The sequence below is a fragment of the Phascolarctos cinereus genome, unplaced genomic scaffold (genome assembly GCF_003287225.1).
Source record: "Phascolarctos cinereus isolate Bilbo 61053 unplaced genomic scaffold, phaCin_HiC Scaffold_726;HRSCAF=1367, whole genome shotgun sequence".
Classification (NCBI taxonomy): domain Eukaryota; kingdom Metazoa; phylum Chordata; class Mammalia; order Diprotodontia; family Phascolarctidae; genus Phascolarctos; species Phascolarctos cinereus.
The window spans coordinates 203,602,499-203,624,886 of record NW_027556098.1 but is presented as its reverse complement, the minus strand read 5'-3'; the positions used below and the strand labels follow the sequence as shown (position 1 = coordinate 203,624,886).

General features: G+C 34.3%; 1 protein-coding gene across 2 annotated transcripts in view; it reads right to left on the bottom strand.

Moving 5' to 3' along the window:
- The window catches only part of NCKAP1 (NCK associated protein 1), a 129,884-nt gene that overhangs the window by 105,129 nt on the left and 2,367 nt on the right, over positions 1 to 22,388 (bottom strand). The window contains exons 2-3 of one of the 2 annotated variants that reach the window (XM_021006377.2): positions 3,109 to 3,126; positions 1,922 to 2,032 (exon numbers count right to left, since the gene is read on the bottom strand). In XM_021006377.2, coding sequence (XP_020862036.1) covers positions 1,922 to 2,032; positions 3,109 to 3,126 — 129 coding nt within the window. The remainder of the gene's footprint in view (positions 1 to 1,921; positions 2,033 to 3,108; positions 3,127 to 22,388) is intronic. The other variant, XM_021006378.2, reaches the window with a different exon arrangement.

Below are 22,388 nucleotides of genomic sequence, written 5' to 3'. Positions count from 1 at the left end.
ATGGCTACACCACTAGAGATAGGAAATAATAAAAATTAAAGAATGTTGATAAAAAGCTTCAACCACACTAATAATATGTACCAAGACTGTATACAAAACTGCGCATTTGTAGAGATATAGCAAAATCTCATTAATTTGGAGTTTGAAATCATCTGAAGAAAATGAATACTACTTTCTGTGAAAAAGTGGTTGCTAAGCAAATTAAGAGTATGAATAAGCACTTTCAAAAAACCTATCTATAATCAGAGGCCAAGAGGGCTTAAGACTGACACTTTTAGTTAATAATTATAAATCATATTTATCTATTAAAATAGGATTTCTACTTTAGGGAATACAATGTGATCCTAGAGTTACTACATGTACATGAAAATAATAAGATTATTTTCATCAAGTATTATATAATTCACACTTTTCACTGGTTCTGACAGTCTTCCACCTCACCCCCGAATTTGTGATCATGTTAATATAGTTAATATAGGAATACAATAAATCTATGAACAAATCAGACTGAGTAAATAAAAGGTGATATGATATACATTAAATGGGAAGCTATAACAAGAGATCAAATTAGAGACAGAAGAGATGGGTTCAATTCACCAGGACTGAGACATCATAGCTATGTGACCTTAGCAAATATACAACCTGTCAAGGTTTCAATTTCCCCATCTGTAAAAGGGATATAATTATACTTAAACTATTTACCCCACACAGTTGCTATGAAGGTCAAATTAGATAATATATATAAAAATATTTTGTAATTCTAAAGTGAAATTAAAATAAAATTGAACTTACTGAGGAACAAAATTCAAGAACAGATATATAAATATAAAAGTTAAGAATAACTGAAATACAAGGAAATAAAAAGACTAAGGATTCTAAAATAAAACGAAAAGAGTTTAAAGGCAACAAAACTTAATGTGGAAAACATGGAAAGAGAGAAAATCACTGAAAGTAATAAAATTATTTTCACAAAGTAACCTACAATTCACTTTTCACTAATTCCACATTACTTTCTCATTTGCTTCCAAATGTAACCATGTAATTAATGATTGTTTTAAATTATTTTAAAATTCCTCACTATTTTTTTTTGTTCCAGATCTAAGATTTTATCAGTACCAGGGAGGCAAGTCCTATCAACGGAGATGAGCAACTACTCTGCAACTGATACTTTGAGAGAGCTGCCTCAACAATGAGAAATTAAATAATTTGCCTGTGGTCACTCAAACAGGTATATCAAGAAACTAGATATGTAACCAAGTCTTTCAGAAGCAGAGGCCAGTTTTTTTTTTTAATTCACTATAGCACACTGATGCCCATTCATTAAGGCTAGCTTATAAAAAACATGCACACATATACACAAAAGTAACCATCAGATGCTATTCTGGATAAGAATACACTTAAGAGAAAATAGTCTTATCTAACAAGATAAAAGAGATAACAAAGACACTTTCCAACTCAACATTTTTTTTCTAACATACGACTTGTTTTTAAATTTTAAACTTTGTAGATTCTAAAACTACTAGAGAAATAAATATATCTTCCAAATAAACACACAATTTCTAGAAAAAATAAGTTACTAAGTATGTATGAATTTAAAAAATAATAGGCTAAAATGAAAAATTTCCAAGTAGGTATTCAAGATGCTGGAAGAGAATTAAACCATTTTTTATTCACTGCTCTAACTTTGTAAGAAAAAAATAATTAAGTACAGAAATTATCTCATATTTTCTGTCACAAAAAGGCAGCATGTCACATTTTCTGCCTCAGAGAAGCTGTTTCTAGAAACATACAGAAGTATTAGATTAATATATAAAAAAGAAATAAGGAACTTGATGAACATTTAAAAAAGCCAAATGATTGGTCTTTTCTTCCTGAGAAGAGATAAAATAAAATATTATGAAAGTAGCATTAGGATACTTACATTGTTGTTGCGAGTCTCTACAGCAGGAAATTTTCTGACTATGAATTTCACAGCAGATTCCAGGTTTTTGTCAATTAAATACGATGGTTTTGCTTTTGGGTCTCCACATGCCTACAAAAAAAACAGTAATAAGATAAAATGTGAAATATATCTACTATCTAAAAAACAAGCAATTGTAGTAAATCTGCAAACAAAAACTAGAAAGATATATATATTTTAGTGAGCAGGTGATAAAATGAATAGGCAAAGTGCAAGGATTGTCACAGCTGAAATATGCAATGGGAGACAGTACAGAGATGTTCTTCTACTGAAAAAAATGCATGGGAAGTTTCAAAGCAGTTAGCGCAGAACAGCAGTGAGGGGAAAAGCTCAGTCCTAAAAAAAGAAAAAGATATTTTACTTCTATTTGAGGTAGGATTGTATTCATCTGAAGCTAATAAACTGTTAGAAAATTAAATGCCATCTCTAGAGTACTAGGCATGCTATATGTACCCTATGTGATTAAAAATAAAAGCAATCAATGTTTAAATTTCTCTCTTTTCAGAATATTTCTCCTTCATTTAACCAATTCTATATCAATATAGCTAATTTTGGAAGCTGGGAACTCTTAGGATCATCTTTATAATGCTGAAGTATTGACTGCTCTTCTGAACACATAAATAAGTTATAGATACCTTCCTAGTAAAATTACTTTATGTCTAATCTCAGATAAGCGCAGACAAAACAGAAATATTCAGAATTTACTTGACCACATCAGCACTACAGCAAGATTCTCTGTGGCCAAAAACCTAAAGGTGTATTAGAACTGTGTTTCTAAACAACACGAACACAAATAAGAATGAGAATCTTGCATAATGCTTCATAATTAAATTTCTCCAAAAAGTAATTAAATGTTTGGTAACTGGATGTTGAAAATTATCTTCTTGAAAAGATAATTTTTGAATTTTTGAAAAATTGTACTTATATTTAATGTCTCTCCCATTGTATTCCTATTGCATATAAAAGTAGGTATAGCCTTTGCAAGGTTTTATCTCTATAATGCATTTGAGGAAATGTATCATTTAACTTTCCCTCTCTTCACTGATTTCTATGGCTGTGTTGTGGATTACAGAGATAGAAGTCATGAAACATGAAACTGATCTGAAAGCGGGCAAGCGGGCAGAGGGAAGGTGAAAAGCTTTGCAAACCTTCCAAACTTGTCCTTGCTGGGGAAGCATTGTAATAAAAAGAGAGAAAATCACATATAAACAAAGATTGTCAGACTATGACATGCGTTACGTTTCAGTAGAGAACTAATGCAGTGCAGATCATGGATAGTAAAAACAACTGTAAGGTTATAGTATGTTACAATTACCAACATTTTAGGATACATATTTATATTCTAGTGCTATATATTTCATGTAAATAAATAATGGGGATTTTCTCAGTATATCAGTTTATTATAAAGCCTCTGTAAACCAATAAAATGATAGTGTAAAGGGAAAATTAACATACTACATGCAACTATGAAAACAGGAAACTATCAGTGAAATTTTACATACCTTAAAAAGAACGGTAGCCAAGAACAAAAATAAACAGTTATGGGTATCTCTTAAACTCCCATCAAACTGAAGAGATTCTGTTCAAGCATCACCTAATTTTCCTTTCAAACCAATTCCAAAAGTATAAAATTAAATGCAAACATTTCTATTTTCTCCAAATGGAAGCTGAGATGCAAGTTAAAATTACTGTGATTAACTAGTATAGTTACACAAAACAAAGTTCCAAGAAAACTCTAACTTGGAAATTTCTAACAATGCTAACATGAGATTACAAAGCTTCCCATTATTTTATCTTAATTATTAAAAAGTATAGTTTAGTTATTTCATTTAAAATATTATGGTATGTCTTTTAAAAACTTAAAATATTTTATCTAGTTCAATACACCTGCTGACACAGATACCTATCTACTCTCAAAAAATACATAGATGTATAGTAATCTAAAATGTTTAGAATGCTATCATGGAAAAATCACTATCAATTCAATTCAACAAATACTTACTGAATGCCCACTATGTGCCCAAATGTCTAGGTACTGCTACACACAAGGGATAGAAAGACAAAACAACATAGCCTCTCCCCTTAAGGAACTTACTGCTCAACAACTATGGTTCAATAATTCTCATTTGGATGTTTTAAAGTTCACAGCAGACTTTTTTCCATGATAACCCTCTGAAGTAAGTAGGAGAAATATCAATATCCCTATTTTATAGATATAGAAACCAAGGCTCTAAGAGACTTAGTGACTTATTAGCTAGTAAGCAACTAAGGAGCTATTTGAACCCAAGACTATTCAGTGCAGCATTCTTTCTGCTATGTCATACTGCCCCATACATGGAACAGTCTGAACACCAATGATAACTGATGTTCATAATGACAACTTTGAAATAGAGCAAGATTTTGAAATGCCTTCCCAAAAGTTAAAAATTATGTTTATGTATATAGTACATAAACATTATGTATGTTTATGTAGTTTATATAGTTTATGTACTATCATTTTTTTTAAATGAGTGACTCATGCCATGGTACAATGGTGCAGTGCAGAGACTGCTCCATTTGGAATCAGAGGACAATATTTATTAAGAACCTACTTAGTGCCAAGCACTAAGAATAAAAAGACATAAATGGAACAGTTCCTGCCACCAAGGAGTTTACATTCTACTGGGGTGAAATAACAAGTGAATAGGTGACTAAGGATATCTGATGGGCATCTCAAACACATGATAAGATTTAATCTTCCCCAAGTCCATTTCCACACTCTCAACCTCTCAACTTCTTCCAAACTCCCTATTTACTATCCACCCAATCACCCAACCTTGGCATCAACTGAACTCTTCACTCATCCCACATATCTAGTATGTTGCAGGTTTTATTTCTACCTTCACATCATCTCCTATATACAATCTCCACTTACAAAGCCACCACAGATCAGGCCTTCTTGTCTGGACTATTTCAACGGTCTTCTAACAGGTCTCCCTGCCTCTTCCCATTCCAATCATCCACTCAAAATGCCAAAGTGATTTTCCTAAGATATAGGTCTCTCTGTTCTTCCTCCCTTATAAACTCTAGTGTCTCCTCATTACCTTCAAAATTAAATATAAAGCCTTCTATCTGGCATTCTAAGTACCTGACCACTTCGAACCTTTCCAGTCCACTTAACCTTCCCTCCTTTCCACATGCTCTACAATCTAGCTACAATGACCTACTTGCTAATCATTAGACATTTAATATCAATTCTCCTTGCCTTTGAACTGCTGCCCCCTTGCTTGGAACGCTCTCTTTGGCTACCTTCAAGGCTCAGCTCAAATCCTGTGTCTTGCTGGAAGCCTCTTTTAGTCAGTATTTCCCCACCTCATCCCATCCCAGCTGCTAGTGCTTTTCCCCTTGAAATTTACTCTCTCTCTGCCATATATATAGTCATTTACATTAGAATGTAAGGTCCTTACATGGGCAGGGCCTGTTTTTGCTTTTATTTGCATCCCTTGCACTTAGTAATAACCATTTAGCAAATGTTTTAATGACAGAACACATGCGTGTAGTTTTGCCCACTAATGCCTGGAGGGGTCAGTAAAGGCCTCTTTCCTATGGGCTCTGAGAGAAAGCTGAGCAAGGAGAACATCCCAGGCATGCAGGGCAGGGTATGTTAGCAAGAGCAAATGTATACAGAGGGGACTGAGTACAAGTAGCCCAGTTTAGCTAGTGTTTAGACTGAAGGAGAGGATACAATGTGTAATTAGCCTGGAATGACAGTCTGGATAGAGATTTGTAAAGGACTTTAAATGCCAGGAGTTTGTATTTTATCCTAGAGACAACAAGGAGCCCCTGAGGGTTCTTTGAGCATGTAAATGAAAATATTTTATAAACCAGAAATCACCATTCCCCACAATAACACATAAGAGCTTAACAGAAAAGAGTACAAGCAATTGTATTTTGTCGTTTTGTTATTCAATCATTTTCAGTTAAGTCCAACTCTTCAAGACCCTACTTAGTGTTTTATTAGCAGAAATATTGGAGTGGTTTGCCATTTTCTTCTCCAGATGAGGAAACTGAGGCAAATAGAGTTAAGTGACTTGCCCAGGATCACACTGCTCTTAAGTGTCTAAGGCCAAATTTGAACTCAGAATTTGCTTAATGTCAGTGGAGTTTCCTTTTCTTAACACTTTATAAGCCTGGCATAGCTAAACATAATATATTTTAAAATTTTTTTATTCTGCATTTAAACACCAAAAATAACCTAGAGCATTTTCATATACAAATGAAGATCATATATGAAACCATGAATTTCCATTTCATGCTACTTTTCTCCATTAGAATGTTAACATTCTATGTTACCATCACACCACTTCTTCCAATTACTGAAATAAATTTATCTAAGTTTCTCCGGACTTTTGTATTTGAATTTAAAGTTCCTATTCAACTCCAGTCCTTTTCATCAGAATGCTTGCAACCCTCTAGTCTGTTAAAGTTCCATTTTTATCCCTGTAGGATTATTCTCAGCTTTGCAGGATCAAATATCCTTGATTATAGGTCTACAACTCTCTTTTCAGGTAAAGCAGCTAGGAAGATGTGTTCAAATCTCACCTTAAACACTTCCTATCTATGTGACCCTGAGCAAGTCATTTAACCTCTGACAGCCTCAATTTCTACAACTGTAAAATGAGGATAACAGCACCCACCTCAGAATGTTGTTGTGAAGATCAAATGAGATAATATCTATAAAGCATTTAGCACAGTGCCTGGCAAAGAGTAGGTTTGCCTTTGGTTTCTTGATACATAAACACCTCTTTTCTGGATGTTTTTATATGAAGTTGAAGGTTTGTACTTTGACAACTATGTTCCTGAGACTAACTTCTAGTGGTTTCTTTTAGGAGGTGATTGGTGGATTCTATCTTCACTTTGCCCTGCAGTTGTATGAAATCAGGTCAATCTTCATTTCATTTTAATTTATGATTACTTCAAATATAGTATTTGTGTACAGGCTTTGTTTTCTAAATTATAGTTTTCAAGGAGTTCAATGATTCTGAAATTCTTTTTTTTCATCTTTTGATTCTTGTTCTCTCATGGAATAATTGATTTCTGTTTGGTCTATTCTAATTTTCAGGGAGTCCACTACTTGAGTAAGGTTTCCCATGTTCTCTTCTATTTATTCTCCTTACAATTCTTTCCTATAGAGCTTTTATTTCATTTTCTTACTCTTGCTTTATTTTCCTCTATGCATTCCTTGTGGTAAATACATTTCTTTCCCTTTCAGTCACTGCTTGCAGGTGTTATGGAGTTACTTTCTCTTGCTAGCCTGGATTCTGGAGCATCTCTTCAGTAATTTTTTTATAATGGTCAATGTCTTTGGGTTACTCATCTCTCCAGCTCTAGTTGCAGAACTGGAGCTTTGTTCCAGGACCAGGCTCCAACCTTTGGTGGGCTTTTTAAGTAATATGATGGAATAGACCTGCTTGGCCTTATCCTGGGTCACTCAAGTTCCTGTGTTGACCTCCGTCTCCTGGGGTTTGACCTGCCTCTTCACCTCTCCTCAGAATCTTTGAAAGGGTTCAGTAATGGATCTTCACGGCCCTCAAATGCCTCTAAGGACAGAATGCCAGGGACCAAAGAGCTCCTGTGCCTGGACTGCCCTAACCTTTGCATTACTGTGTCATACTGGGCACTACCACTTTTGAGAGCTTTCAAGATCCCTACTGTGGGTCTCCAACCACTCTAGCCTCAAAGGGTGGGGGAACAGTGTCTTTTCTTGCAGGCTGCACATATCTCTTGACCTTCTGTGACCATGCTGGGATGCTATAGGCATGTTTGCCTTTACTGATACTAGCAGCCTCCTTTCCCAATGTCCGTAGGCTTCTGGTTCACTTTTTGTGCAATTCTGGGGTAGAAGAAGTCATTTACTATAGTTTCTTATTAGATTTCTTGATCATTATTTGGTCTGGTGTGAATTTCAGGTTTCTGTTGGAGTAAGTACGTGGAAAACTGAAAAGTCTAACTCTGTTTAGGCAACCATGACTATCCAGGTGTGACACTCACCTATCTGTGTACACCGAAGTATAACCAAAAGCAGTGCTTCTGAAAATGATAATTTCACTAATGATAAATACACTATCCCCAAGCACTACGTTCTGCTTCCAACACTAAAGTTCATAATTACCCCCTAAATCAAACCTTCAATTCATGCATACTGTAAAACAGTACTGTATGTAACATTCTTGGGGGGAGAGGCAAATCAACCCAGTCAACTCATTTAAGTTGTTTTTCTCTATATCATAAATCAGAGGGTCTTAATCATTTTGTGTGTCATGGCCCTCTTTGGAAGTCTGATGCAGCCTCTTATCAGAATGTTTCTTAAATGCATAAAATACATAGGCTCACAAAGGAAGCCAATTATATTGAAGTAGTTATAAAAAAAAAAACTTTTTTTTTAAGCTTACATACCCTGATTTAAGAACCCTATGCCAAAGAGGTTTTTGTCTCAGAAATACTTTCCATGGCTGAGAACAAATGCTGGTACCTGCTTCATTATAATCACTACAATTAGAAAGGTACATTCTGGTTATATAACTACCTTACAATGAGGAGAGAAGGCAGCAGAGTAAGTAGTTTAAAAAAAAAACTAGTCAGAATACTCCAATAAGCTAAGCTTAAACTAAAAGGAATCCATTACCCCCCAAAAAAAAAATCTGTATATTACATTCCATTTTTCTTAGTGGAGCTCTAACTCATATTTACAACCTTTTAGACATTTTCTCTTAGATGCCCCACCACCACCTCAAAATCAACATGTTAAAAACCAAACTCATTTTTTAAAAAAAGCTTATTTCACCCCTATAAAATCAGTCTTCCACCAAATTTTCCTTAGCAAAATTGTGGAACCATTGGCCAGTCAAACAAGCGTTAAGTACTTTTGGAGAAGCTCTGAATAATATTTTAATAAGGAGCCTAAAATTAGGCCAGATAGCTAATGATTTCTGATCAGCAATCAAACCCTGTTCAATAAAACTGTTCTTGTTGATCCATTTGTCCTTCCTTTACTTTGTTGACCTTGAGTTTTATACGCTCTCTGAACCCATTATACCGTACTTGCTTTCTATATCTCCCAGATAGTGACTTCTCAACCTAAATTTTTAGTACTTTCTTATTCTCCACAAACATGAAATATTGACTTTCACAAGGCATGTTGCTACAAATATGAAATGATAATCAAGAAGTTTAAACAGAAACCACCAGTATTGTCTCTATAGAACTATTTTGAATAATATGTTTATTTGGAAACAAAATGCCTAATGTTTGTTGTTATTTCGTCCATGCCAATAAGTACTTCTAATTAGTAAGAGCCTGGAAACTTTAAGGATTTTCTTCCCTATGAATTTGAAAAATAAGTCAAAATGAAACAAATTCATCTACTGCTGTACCAATAAACTGTACTCTGCTTCAGTTTCACTGTGGTACACAAAAAGGGGCACTAGATGAGAAAGAGTTCTAGTCCTAGACTCTTCTACTAATTAGCTGGGTGACCATGAACAAATCATCTCACCTCTTATTAAATGGACTTCCATTTCCTCCAAAAAATGAGGAAGTTGAATCTTGAGGGTTTTTCCCAGCTCTAACACTGTAAGGACAGAATTAGAGTGAAGTTACTTAACCTCTCTGAGACCCAGTTTCCTCATTTGTAAAATAGGGATAATACTTGCACTATCACTAGCACAGAGAAACACCTATTTCTTTTGTAAACCTTGAAGAAGTGCAAAAATATGAGTTTAGCTAGTTATATTTATGACACTTACCAGATTCCCTCCCTGCTAGGCCCAAGACTTAAATAAATAATAATAATTTGCACTTATACAGGCACTTAAAGGTTTTGCAAAGTGCTTTACAAATACAACCTCATTTAATTCCACAATAATCCTGTAAAGTAGGTAGTTTTTATACCCATTTTAAAGATGAGTAAACTGAGTATGAAGTAACTTGCCCAGAGTCACATAATAGAAGGGTCCAAGCTGGGATTTAAACCCAGGTCTTCTATATTCTAAATCCAACACTATTCATTATGCTATGCTGCCTGTACCTCTGGTATCAATGCCTTGAGGCCTAATATTTCACAGAATAGCATGTTAGAGCTGGAAGGACCTTCTATCATGTAGTTCGACCCTCTCATTTTACAGGGAAGTAAAATGACTGAGACCCAGAAAAATTATATGATCCACCCAAGGTCACATAGCTAGCTAGTGGCAGAGTCGGGCCTTCAGAAGTCAGGTTTCAAGTACCAGTCAAATGTTTATTTCACTGTCAATGCATGGATTAAGTATACTTATATTTCATGCCATTTTCTTTTCCTTGTAGGTCAATTTTAAAGAAAATGACAGTCCTATCACACTAAAAATGGACATACATTTTTGATCAGGAGGATAATCAGGATAGTTTTAATAAGAAACATACAAGAAAACATTTTAAATGATTTTTTTTAAGTTAGTAGCAGTTATACTTCTGAAGTTATTAAAGCTTAAAACTGCACTAAGACTTTTGGGACATCCTGTATTTATTATCCATTTCTGTCAAAAAATGAAACCTTGTTAAGTCTTGTGACATTCTTTTCAGAAAGAGGTAAAAAGTATTTATTATCGCTCCTAGGATACATAGCATTATAACAGACTCTATACTACACAGTACAGACTTAAACCTTATACTGAAGTTTGAAGTATAGGAAGATTAAAAGGAACCAATAAAGAAAAGATGCATTTTAAAGGGAAAGGGTACTTCTGTATGGGATTGAGTTTATGGGATTATAATTATGGTCAGGGTTCAATGAGAAAAATTATTACATCATTAGCCTAATTTAACCAAGACTGTGATAAGTAATAACTAATAGTTATTAACAGCTTTTTAAGGTTTACAAAGCAATGACTGTCTCATTTGACCCTCAAGATAACCATGGGAGATATAAGTAATAGAGCTATTATTAGCTCCATTTCATAGATGAAGAAACTGAGGCTCAGAGAAGTTATGTTTTATCCATGATCACCCATCTCGTAAATGTAATGAATGAGATTCAAACCCAGGTATCTTCCAAATACAATACTCTTTCTACTATATTTAGCTGCTTTTTATGGGAATGGACTAATTCAAATTTGAAGGAGTAATCTACAAGCGCACAGCGTAAAAATAAGGCCAGTTGGGCCACAAAACATACATACCTAGGTTGGAATGAGGGGAAGAAAGGAGAAAAGACTTTGCTAAGGGCAAAATTTTAGGACAGTCATTCATTTGTCTAAAATATTTTTATTGGCTACTTACTAATCCACATGCATTCTATAAAAACATTAGGTACCTATTTACAGAGGCGTGGTTTTCGCAGTTAAGTACAACTGCTCTGCTGAATATATAAATTTATATTTGATCTAAAGGACAATATAAAGTAAATGGAGGCCACTAGTGACCAAAACAACAATTAAAACTGCATGGAAAAAGAGTTATTATGAGAACAATCCTCCTTCACTGCAGTTTAATCCTTACTTTGTTTGTACTACTGAACTGTTTGGATAGGGAGTACCACAAGAAGTTGCTTATATGTTTCAGACATATTGTACCATTTAGAGTAAACCATGAAATCTGAAATATTCACATTTATATTCTGTAAAACCTCACTACAAAGGCTATCTGATGTACTTACAGCTCTTGGTGATGACTATTTTAATATATTATGAAGTAAGAGAGGCAGCACAAAACAATGGAGAGAGGGAGTCAGCCTTAGAGACAGGAAAACCTTCATTCCAATCTATTATGTGACCAACACTGGAAATGTGACTCTAGGCAAGTCATTTAACCTCTCCATTACCACAGCCAAAAAATTCTCCAACATTAATTAGCAGAGTAGTTGTCAAACAGCTTTGATAAAGAAAGTCTCCAAATGGAAGTTTCCTACACCAAGAAAATCACAGGTAATCCACACTCTCAAAAAAAAAAATCCAACTTACTAATTAAGTTACAATAAAAAAAAAGTTAATCTGAATTACACAATTTTTTAAAATGTAACTTTCTTGCAATTGTATGCAGAATTTAAAAATATATATGTATATATTCACAAACCAACTCACTAACACAAAATAAAAGGAAAGCTCATATGAACTAGTTTGTTTTTTTTTAAAGATGCCTTTCTTGCAATTTTATGTAGAATAATTTTTTTAAAAAACCATAAGGGGTTGCTGAGGACAGTTACACCTCAACCTACTTATTAATAATGCTATCATTTTTATAGCATTTTAAAGTTTGCAAAGAGTTTTATAAATATTATCTCACTTTATCTTTACAACAACCCTGGGAGGTTGTTATTCTTATTCTTATTTCCATGTTATAAATGAGGAAACCGAGGTACAGATAGTTTAAGTGAATTGTCCAGGGTCATACAGTAAGCTCAGATGCCAAATTTGAACTTGAGTATTCTTGACTCTCACTGGGATATCTTGGTGCTTCACTTTGCAAAGCACTTTATATAGGTTAACTCATTTCATTCTCACAACCACCCTGGGAGGTAAGTGCTGTAATTATTGCCATTTCACAGATGAGGAAATCAAGCTAAAATGGTGATATTACATACTGTTACATACTGTTTAAAGGCTTAAAAAGTGTTTTATAAATATTAAACCTGTGAAGTAGGTATTTCAAGTTATTAACTTCATTTCATAGACAAGGAAATTGAGGTTCAAGTGACTTGACCCTCCTAATATAGCTATTAAGTACCAAATGTAGAATGTGAACCCAGGTCTTCCCTAAAAGAAACGTCAATACTCTATTCTCCAGATCACAGCAAATGAGTACATTAGTAATAATCACTATAGCAAGAAATTCAAATACTTTAAAACAGTTTACTATTTTCAAAATTTTAAATTCTGTTCCTTGAAGGATTCAACGTTGGAGGAAGGTGTCAAGGAAATACACACACACTAATAAGTAATGTGGAATTTTGCAAAGAAAGTGACTAAGATATCTATACCCTTTGAACCAGAAATTCTGCTACTAGACATCTACCCCAAGGTGGTTAATGACAAAAATAAAGGCCTCATTTACACCAAAATATTTATTGCTGTACTTTTTTATGTTGCAAAGAACCAGAAATAAAGTAGATGTCTACTGACTGGGAATGTCTAAACAAATTGTAGCTCATCATTGTGATGAAATATTACTTGCTGTAAGAAACTCTGAACATGAAGTAATTCATATGAACTAAAGCCATATGAAACAGGACCTGGAAAACAATATATAAATGGAAAGAACAAAATCCACTTAAAATGAATGCCATGAAATTATAACAATTAAGGTGGGTATCAAGAACAGATATGAAAAAACTATTTGCAGAACAGACTTTTTTGATGTTTTGATTATTTGAGTTTCTTTCCTCTTTTTAAATCTCTTTTAGAAATAAGGAATGACTCATGGTGAGCAGGAATATGGTGAGAAATGGAGGTAATTTCAAAACAAAAGATACCAACTTAAAATATTGCTAAAATAAATATCTCCCCTTACAATATTTATCTGCCTAACAAATCCTTATCATGAACCAAAGTTAAAAATTAACCAGAAATTCCTATACATTATTGGCAGTGTTTACTTAATAAAATTGGAATCATCATCTTTGATACACAATTTTGTACTATATTTCTATGGAATATCTTCAGAATTTGATTTAAAACACAAAAACATGAAATAGTCCATTTTAAAATTAAGGACAAAATATATTCCAGGTAGGTGGCAGTTTTATACATAACTTAGTAGCTAAAGTCCTCCACTGAAAGTCTATTCTGATGACTCATCATGATGCTAAGATGACTTTGGGTTCCTTAAGTTTATTACATTGCAGCCCAAACTCTGATAAGTGCTACAATCATCTGGATAAGCCTTACGTTTGGGTCTTAGTTGAGGGACTGGTTGATGAAGTTTGGAAAGACTCACCATTAGAACAGGCACCAAAAGACTGCATGTTTTGGTCTCAACAATTTTCAAAAAGTTTTCATTAAACATAGCACAGCTATGATTTGCATCTGTAGAGTGAGTATACAAACCCTCAGAATCATAGACTCATCATATATTGAAATAAATTCTAGAACTAGGAAAATTAATAATAGTTAAAGAACCTGTATTTTCTTTTTTGTTTTCCTTAAACAGAATCTGTATTTTCTACAGGTTCAAAATATTGATTTTGCTTTATATCTATTTCTTCTCAAAGTTTTTTTTTTCCCCAGTAAGGACATCATGTTAATTTTCTTTGGTACTGCTTGGTCCTATTTATAAACACAATCTTAAAAAAATTTTGCAGGTTTTTAAAGCACAATTATACTCAGAAAAACTACACCAAAAGTAAAAAAAAAGGAAACAATTTAAGAAAACATTTATTAGTTTAAAATGAATAAATTTTAAAGAACTGAATAAATTTACATATATTTTAAAATCCTCTTGTTAGTTCTCACTTTATGAAATTCCCATGACTAAACAGAAGCTTCTACTATTAATACTTGCTCTTGTCCACTGAAATATGATAAATAGCCTCTCTGTCCAGACACTTCATAAATTACTAAGAAAAAAATCAGTAGTAAATGGGAAAACTATTCCTATAAAATAAATGGATACTTCTTTGGATTTGCACATCTAAAAAGCTTGAATTTACTTTTCTTCCTGATAGCACAGACAATTCTGTAAAACAGAAATTTCACTCATTGGTCTTAATTATATAGTCTGAAAACAATTAAAATGTTTCTTTGAGTGACCTGGACTTAACATCAGAAAGACTCAGCTTCAAATACTGCTTCAGAAACTTACTACCTCTGTGATCTTAGCAAATGATTTAATCTCTCTATGCCTCAGTTTCTTCATCCATAGAATGAGGGCTTGGATTTGAAGTAGTCTATATAGTCCCTTCTATTTTGAGACCTATAACCCTTTAAACAGTTGTTAAGGCACTACAAATCAATTTTTAAAATAAAGTTCAAATATAACTCAGATTTAACTCTTAAAGAGATAGGTGTTTTCACTCACACACACACACACACACACACACACACACACACACACACACAACCACACACAGAGTTGGGAACTGGTTTAAGGTTAACCCTTTTAATCTCTGCTACTGGGAAGGCTAAGGCTAATAGATCACTTGAGCATGGGAGTTCTGACCTGCAGTGGGCTAAGCTAATTAAGTGTCTGTGTTTAAGTCTGGTACCAATATGGTGAGTCCTAGAGAACAGTTGGCCACCTAATTACTTAAGAAGGGGCAATCCATCACAGGTCAGAAATGGAGCAAGTAAAAGCTCTTTCTCCCTCCCCATCAGTAGTAGACTGGGTCCTAGTGGATGCTGTGCTTCCAGTCCTGGTGAGATAGGGAGACCTAGTCTCTTAAAAAGAGGAAAAATAAAAGAAAAAGCAAAAATCTCAAGTATTTTAAAAGAAAAGAGTAGGCATATTAATATGTTACATATCAATAATGCTGAGTTGAGAAAGTTTAGCACTTAGTCCTACTAGCACAAATAATGGTGATTCTAGAAAAGGGTATTCACTTGTCCCTAAAAATAACCACTGCCAATAATATATAGGAATTTCTGGTTAATTTTTAACTTATTCTGGTTCGTGATAAAGATTTGTTAGGCAGATAAATATTGTAAGGGGAGGTATTTATTTTAAAAATACTTTAAGTTGGTATCTTTTGTTTTGCAATTACCTCCATTTCCCACCATATTCCTGCTCCCCATGAGGCATTCCTTATTTCTTATAAAGAATTAAAAAGAGGGATCGTCTGGAATTATATTTACTGTGATTGCTATCAAAGTAGCAAAAGAAGGGGGTGGGAAGGAGAGGAACAGCACATTTTAACTAGATCCAGATAATTCAAATACTGTACAAAATACCTGTGTAAATTATCTGTCAGTAGGCCCAAGTAACTTCAACATTATAAACTCATTTTTTTTATATCCTTGTGAGGTTTTTTTGGACAACCTAAAGTATAGAAAGTGGTTTCCTATTATTCTGTTTTTAAAGATTCACAAAAGAAGCAAATTTAAGCATATCAACTTCTCCACTATAAATTAAACCATATTTCCTCTTTAACTTCCTCTGTGCTAATCATTAGTTCAAAATTAACTCAGAACTACAACATACAAAACACCAAAGTAGACATAATTTTAAACAATGAGATTATACATGTTCATTATGGCCTAGAGTTGGCCCTGGGTTCTTGAAAACTACGCCAATAGAGTACAAAAGCTTTGGCAGGTCCTACCCCATGCTGGAAAGATTTCAAAAACAGTAGTCCTGGCAACTATCAGACAATGTTTACTTTCTGAGGACCTAGTCTAGCTAAGTGCTGAGGGACTTATGACCAGTAGACTGGTCACTTAGTAATGATTCCACTGGCCATGGAGACTCATGAAATAAATAAAATACAAAAATACAAAACTACCCTCAAGCTCCTTTCATTTCTGCACTGACAGTGCCAGACTGGCAGAAGAGAGGACAAGCGAAGGTTCTAATAATCATGCAAATTTTAGACCATTATATCATGCTAGCTAAAATTAATGCTTCCAAACAGGAGTTCCTCATATAGTGATCATACTTCTAGGGGAATTAAATCATATTAATTTTGATCCACTTGCTATAAATAAAACTAGACAGTAAATGAAAGCTGAAAATAAATGCAATTTCTTTGGCATTATCATTTTCTTAAAGGCAACAAGAAATGTAACTTCATGGGAAATGTGATCATCTGAAATTACAGTGCTCATGATAAGCATCTGCAAAACGATTGCTATGATAATAAATGTAGTTTATGTGAAATCATCTCATGTGGAGGGTGAGGAAATAAAGAAATTTTACTTTACTACACAGCAACTTTAATGCAAAGGTAGACATTCAGAAGGGCGGCAAAAAGAATGCTGGCTCAAAAAAGAGACTTGAAGACAGAAGGTAACTTTAGAAGGGATGATACAAGTAGATGCAAAGGGCATGAAAGGCAATAGCACTTGAGCTGAGTCTTAAAGAAGCCAGTGATTCTGGGATTCGAAGTTTGGGAAGGAGAGCATGCCAGGCATGGGAAAGAGCCAGTGCAAAGATAGAATTAAGAGATGGGGTGTCATGTGCAAGCAACAGCAAGTAGGTCAATATGGCTGGATTGTAGAATATGTGGAAGTTGGAAGAATGTAATTAGATTATAAAGGTAGGAAAGTGACAGGCTGCAACGTAATTTTATGATAGGTCCAAATGCCAAACAAAGGGGGTTTATATTTGATCTTAGAGGTAGTAGAGAAATATTGGAGTTTATTTAGTAGGAAGATGACATGATACTTTAGGGAAGTTATTTAGAAGCTATGTGGAGGGTAGATTACAGTGAAGCAAGGCTTGATGCAAGAAAATTGCAATAGCCCAGATGACAAAAGCCTAAACTAGAGTGGTAGCTGTGTGAGAGTATAACAACAACAATGTATTTGAGAGATGTTATAAAGAAATTACAAGACTTAATAACTGACAGATGAGTGGCTAGACTGTGTGGTCCAGTGGTAAGCCCTAAATGTCAAGAAATCTAGAAAAAAAGCCCTGAGCAGGTGCATTGGGATCATTTACAGGAGGACATGGAAAAGAATTACAAAGAATAATAAGAAACAGCTGGGTTGTGATCAGCAAAATTCAATAAATCAGTTAAGTATTAAGTACCTACCATGTGTCACACAACTAGGCACTAGAGGATACAAAGACAAAAGAGTCAACAGTCTCTGCCCTACATAGAGAGATAATAGATACACACGTAAAAGAGATACAAGATAACTTGAGGAGAAAGGGAATGCACTGTCAGCTGGGCCTTGAAGAAAACTAGGGATTATAGGCACAGGTGATGAAGCAGTACACTCTCTAGCGCAAGCAATGCAGAGAAAGCCAATCTCAAAAGGCATAGAAATAGGAGATTGGGGCAGCTAGGTGTTGCAATGGATAGAGCACTGGCCCTGAATTCAGGAGGACTTGAGTTCAAATCTGATGTCAGCCCAAACACTTGACACTTACTAGTCGTGTGACCTGGGCAAGTCACTTAACCCCAACTGCCTTACAGAGAGAGAGATAGAGCGTGTGTAACAGGAGATTAATAATCATCCATGAAGAACAGAAGGGCTGTGTAGCTGCACAGTAGGACACAGGAGGGTGAATAGTACATAATAAAGCTTGAAAGGTAGGATGGTGACAGGTTAGGAAAGGCATTGTTAAATACCAGAGTTTAAATTGCATCCTAAAGGCTACAGGGAGCCATAAGCATTTTAGTAAGAAAAGGACATCATGACCAGATCTGCCCCTTAGAAAAATCACTTTGGCATCTGTGCGTACTGGATTAGAATGGGGAAGATTTGAGGCAAGCGGATCAGTTAGGATGTTGCAATTGTTTAGCGAAGAGGTGATGAGAACCTGAATCCGGATGGAAGCTATGTGAGTAGTGAGGTAATGGATGCAAGACATGACACAGAGGTAGAGATAAGATGGAAACTGAGTAGGGCAAGTCAAAGCAGTTGCTGACATGCAGCTGTAAACAGCAATACTGTAAGGGTGATCAACTGCGAAAACCAAAGCTACTCTGATCAAGATGATAATTCCAAAGTACCCTTGAAGGAAAATGCTATCCACCTGCAGAAAGAAAAATTGATAAACTAAACTCTAGAGTGCAGATTAAAGCTTACTTTTTTAACCTTATTTTTCTTGTTTGTGTATATTCTGACATGGCTAATACAGAAATGTTTTGTATGACTTCACATGTATAATTGATATATTGCTTGCCTTCCCAATAGATGGGACAGGACCAGGAAAGGATTTGGAACTCAAAATTTTTTTAAAGAAATGTTAAAAAATTTTACATGTAATTAGGAAATATTTCACAAACTCAATAAGATATAAAATAAATAAAATATTATTCACTCCTCTGCATCATCACTACTTTTCCTCTTTACTTAGCCTAAGTCATCCACTACAAACAGAAAAAAATACATATTTTTTAAAAAATGATTTTTTTTTAAAAAATGAGTTATGAATTTGTGTAACAAGAAGATTTGTTGAAGGAAATGATATGTTTTAGGTTTCAAATTTATCAAGAGACATTATTTTCTTCAGTCTAAGGTAATTAAATCCATCTTCAAGAAATACTCATATAAATATTCTACCTATGCACAGCACTTTCCCAGTAGTAAAAAAGACAAGCACATATATGGCAGAACCAATGCAGTCTTAACAAAAGTTTTGCTGCTGAAGAATACAACACTATGTATCCTCTACAAACATCTCCATTCATTTCTCTCAACTCTTTCCTCTGCCTCCCCGCTCCCCCAAAAAAAAAGTAGCAAGGGAAGAATAAAGTCTACTTTCTACACCTTTGGTTTATTCCTGCACAAACCTATCTTCTTTTTCCTATGCTAAATAAGGAATGAAGAATTCTATTTTATTTTGCTGCTGTTCATTTTTTCTTCCCTCTAGGGAAGCACAGTACTCAAAAACAGGGGCAAAATTTATTACTTTTTTTGACAGATTACAGTTAAAATAGGAGAAAAAATAACAAATGCTAAAGATTGACTCATAAATAAACCTAGTTAAAAAGAGCCCTTAAGAACATCAATGCTTAGATTTTAGTCCTTTTCCACTACTCCTTAATATAGCTAAGACAACAAATGAACTCCTACAGGAAAACATATAGAAGTTTAGTTAATATGCGTGTGTGTGTCTCTGTGAGTATGTGTGTGTGTGTTTAGCCCTCTTTGGCACTAGGAGTATTGCAATGATCACAAGAACAATGGTATAGTAAAATAGGAAAGAAAATAAAGCTATGAGACTAGAAATAAAAAGGAAAGTCTTTTTAGCTGGTTTGCAGAGTTTACTGAATTTCTTTCTTAAGAAAAATAATATCTCACATAAAACAGACAAGAAAAAGCTTTTATAGTGGAGGGGAAATGGGGGAAGGTGAGAGATAATGAGTGAATCTTATTCTCATCAGATTTGGCTTAAGGAGGGAATAATATACACATTCAATTGGGTATGGAAATCTATCTTACCCTACAAGAAAATGGGGGAAGGGGGAATGATAGAAGGGACGGCATATTGGGGGACAAGGTAATCAGAAGCAAATACTTCTGAGGAGGGACCCGGGTCAAAAGAGAGAACAGAATAAGCAGGGGGTGGGATAGGATGAAGGTTAATATAGTTAGTTTTTCACAACATGACTACTATAGAAGTGTTGGGCATGACTACACAAGCATAACCTGTATCAAGTTGCTTATCATCTCAATGAGGGTGGGTGGGGAGGGAGGAAGAGAGAGAATTTGGAACCCAAAGCTTTAAAAACAAATGTTAAAAACTGTATTTACATGCAACTGGGAAATAAGATATACATGCAATGGGGTATAGAAATCTATCCTGCCCTACAGGAAAATAGAAGGGGAAGGGGATAAGAGAAGGGGGTGGGGGTGATAGAAGGGAGGGCAGATTAGGGGAAGGGGTATTCAGAATGCACACTGCCTGGGGGGGGCAAGATGGGGAGAAAATTTGGAACTCAAAATCTTGTGGAAATGAATGTTGAAAATTAAAAATTGATTAATTAATTTTTAAAAAATAATGAAAGAAACAAAGCTCTGGAAGAAACAGGTGTAATTTCAACACTTTCTAGCACCAACAGTTGCTTTAAATTTGATGAAACTCCTAAACAACAAAATGACTGCCTTATATTTATAAAGTGTTCCATAATATTTAAACTGATTTCACATATAGTAGAGGCAGTAAGATATAGTGGACATAATGCTGGCCACTAAAACTTGGGCTCAAGTTCCTCCTCTGACATACAAATCAAACTATGTGTGACTCTGGGCAACTAAGTTTGCTTAACTTCTCAGTGCTCTAGGAAACTTTCTAACACTAAGTTGCAGAAAGGGGCTGGCCTATGTAGAAGTTTCCCCAGCTGGGAGTTTCCTACACTAATAAAATGATAGTCCACTTTCTAGTCTTACTCTTTCACAAACCCATCTCACTGATCCTCACAGCAACTCTATGAAGAAAGCAAGCCAGATTATTTTCATCATTTTATAGATGAAGAAACATGGTTGGCAATGAGAAAACATACCACTTACATCAAACTTCTATGAGCCTCAGTTTAGCCTTAAAAATGAAATGAGATGAGAATAATGGAATTTGAGAGCTAGAAGGGACCTTATAGATAACTGTATTTCCTTTTAATACATGAAGGAATGACTTAAAATTTAAATCACGTATTCTTCCCCTGTTTTATAAATGCTAGGTTTTGGGGTGGTTTTTTTTGTGCTTTCTTCTGGTTTCCTTGTAAGTAATACAACATTTAAATAATGCATGATATTATCAGTGTAGTTTCAATGCTTTCCACCAAAGCAAACTGCACCTCTTATTTGCCTTAATGAGTTGTAGTGGCTAAAAAAAATTCAACACCCAGCTGCCATCTTTCTGGTGATGAACTTCTTCAACTTTAGCTAAGCTAATTATCATATAACCAGACACACAGTCAGCACAATAACAGGCCTGTATGTGATAAGTCTTTCTAACTTAGTTAAGTAGCCCCTGCCAGAGCTTATATGCTACTGGTATAGTTTTCCAAGCGCCAGGGGTCACATTTCCACACCATGAAGAAGCACATCAGGACTTCAGTGGAAGAGTTTTCTCACATTTCAAAATGATGGAATTTTCTTTAAAAATCAAAGCTCATCTATTACTGATGTTGCATACAGAAAAGTATACTTTCAGTGTGTCTGGGACAATTTGTAAAGAAAATGTATCTTACCACAGATATCATTTTTCTAATTTAATAGCCTTGCTGAAATGATATTCCAAAACAGACTTCAAGTTGCAATGTAGCAATTTATTTGCAATTCTACATTACAAATCTTATTTGATGAGTATCAACTGTGATACCAAAAAAAGTCAAGTAATTGGTGAGCAAATAATTTTCTTCATGTTTTGGAAGGATTTTTTTTTAACATTTCAGCCACTTACTGGCAGAGAATTATAAACAATTCTATGGACTAAAAGACTAAAATTCTAAATGATATACTAGCATTCAAATAACTATATTAAATGACAGCAAACCAAAATACAATCACTGCACAATTCAAAGCAGTAATTTTGTCCAGAAAACAAAGCAATAAAAAATAAAAATAAAACTACATTTCCTTTGTAATAAATCAGAATACATAATGAAAAGATCAAAATTTTAGATCTTACATAGTCTAAATTTTATCACTTCACTGATAGTTTTTCAACAGTTAATGTACTTCTTAGCTAAGTAATGAGCTGTAAAATTTGTAATGTTTAACAGGCACTTAAAACATTCATAACGTAGTTTCTTAATATTTATTAAAGAAAACATTACAAAGTCTGAGTTTATAATGTAAAAATGTTTACAGAA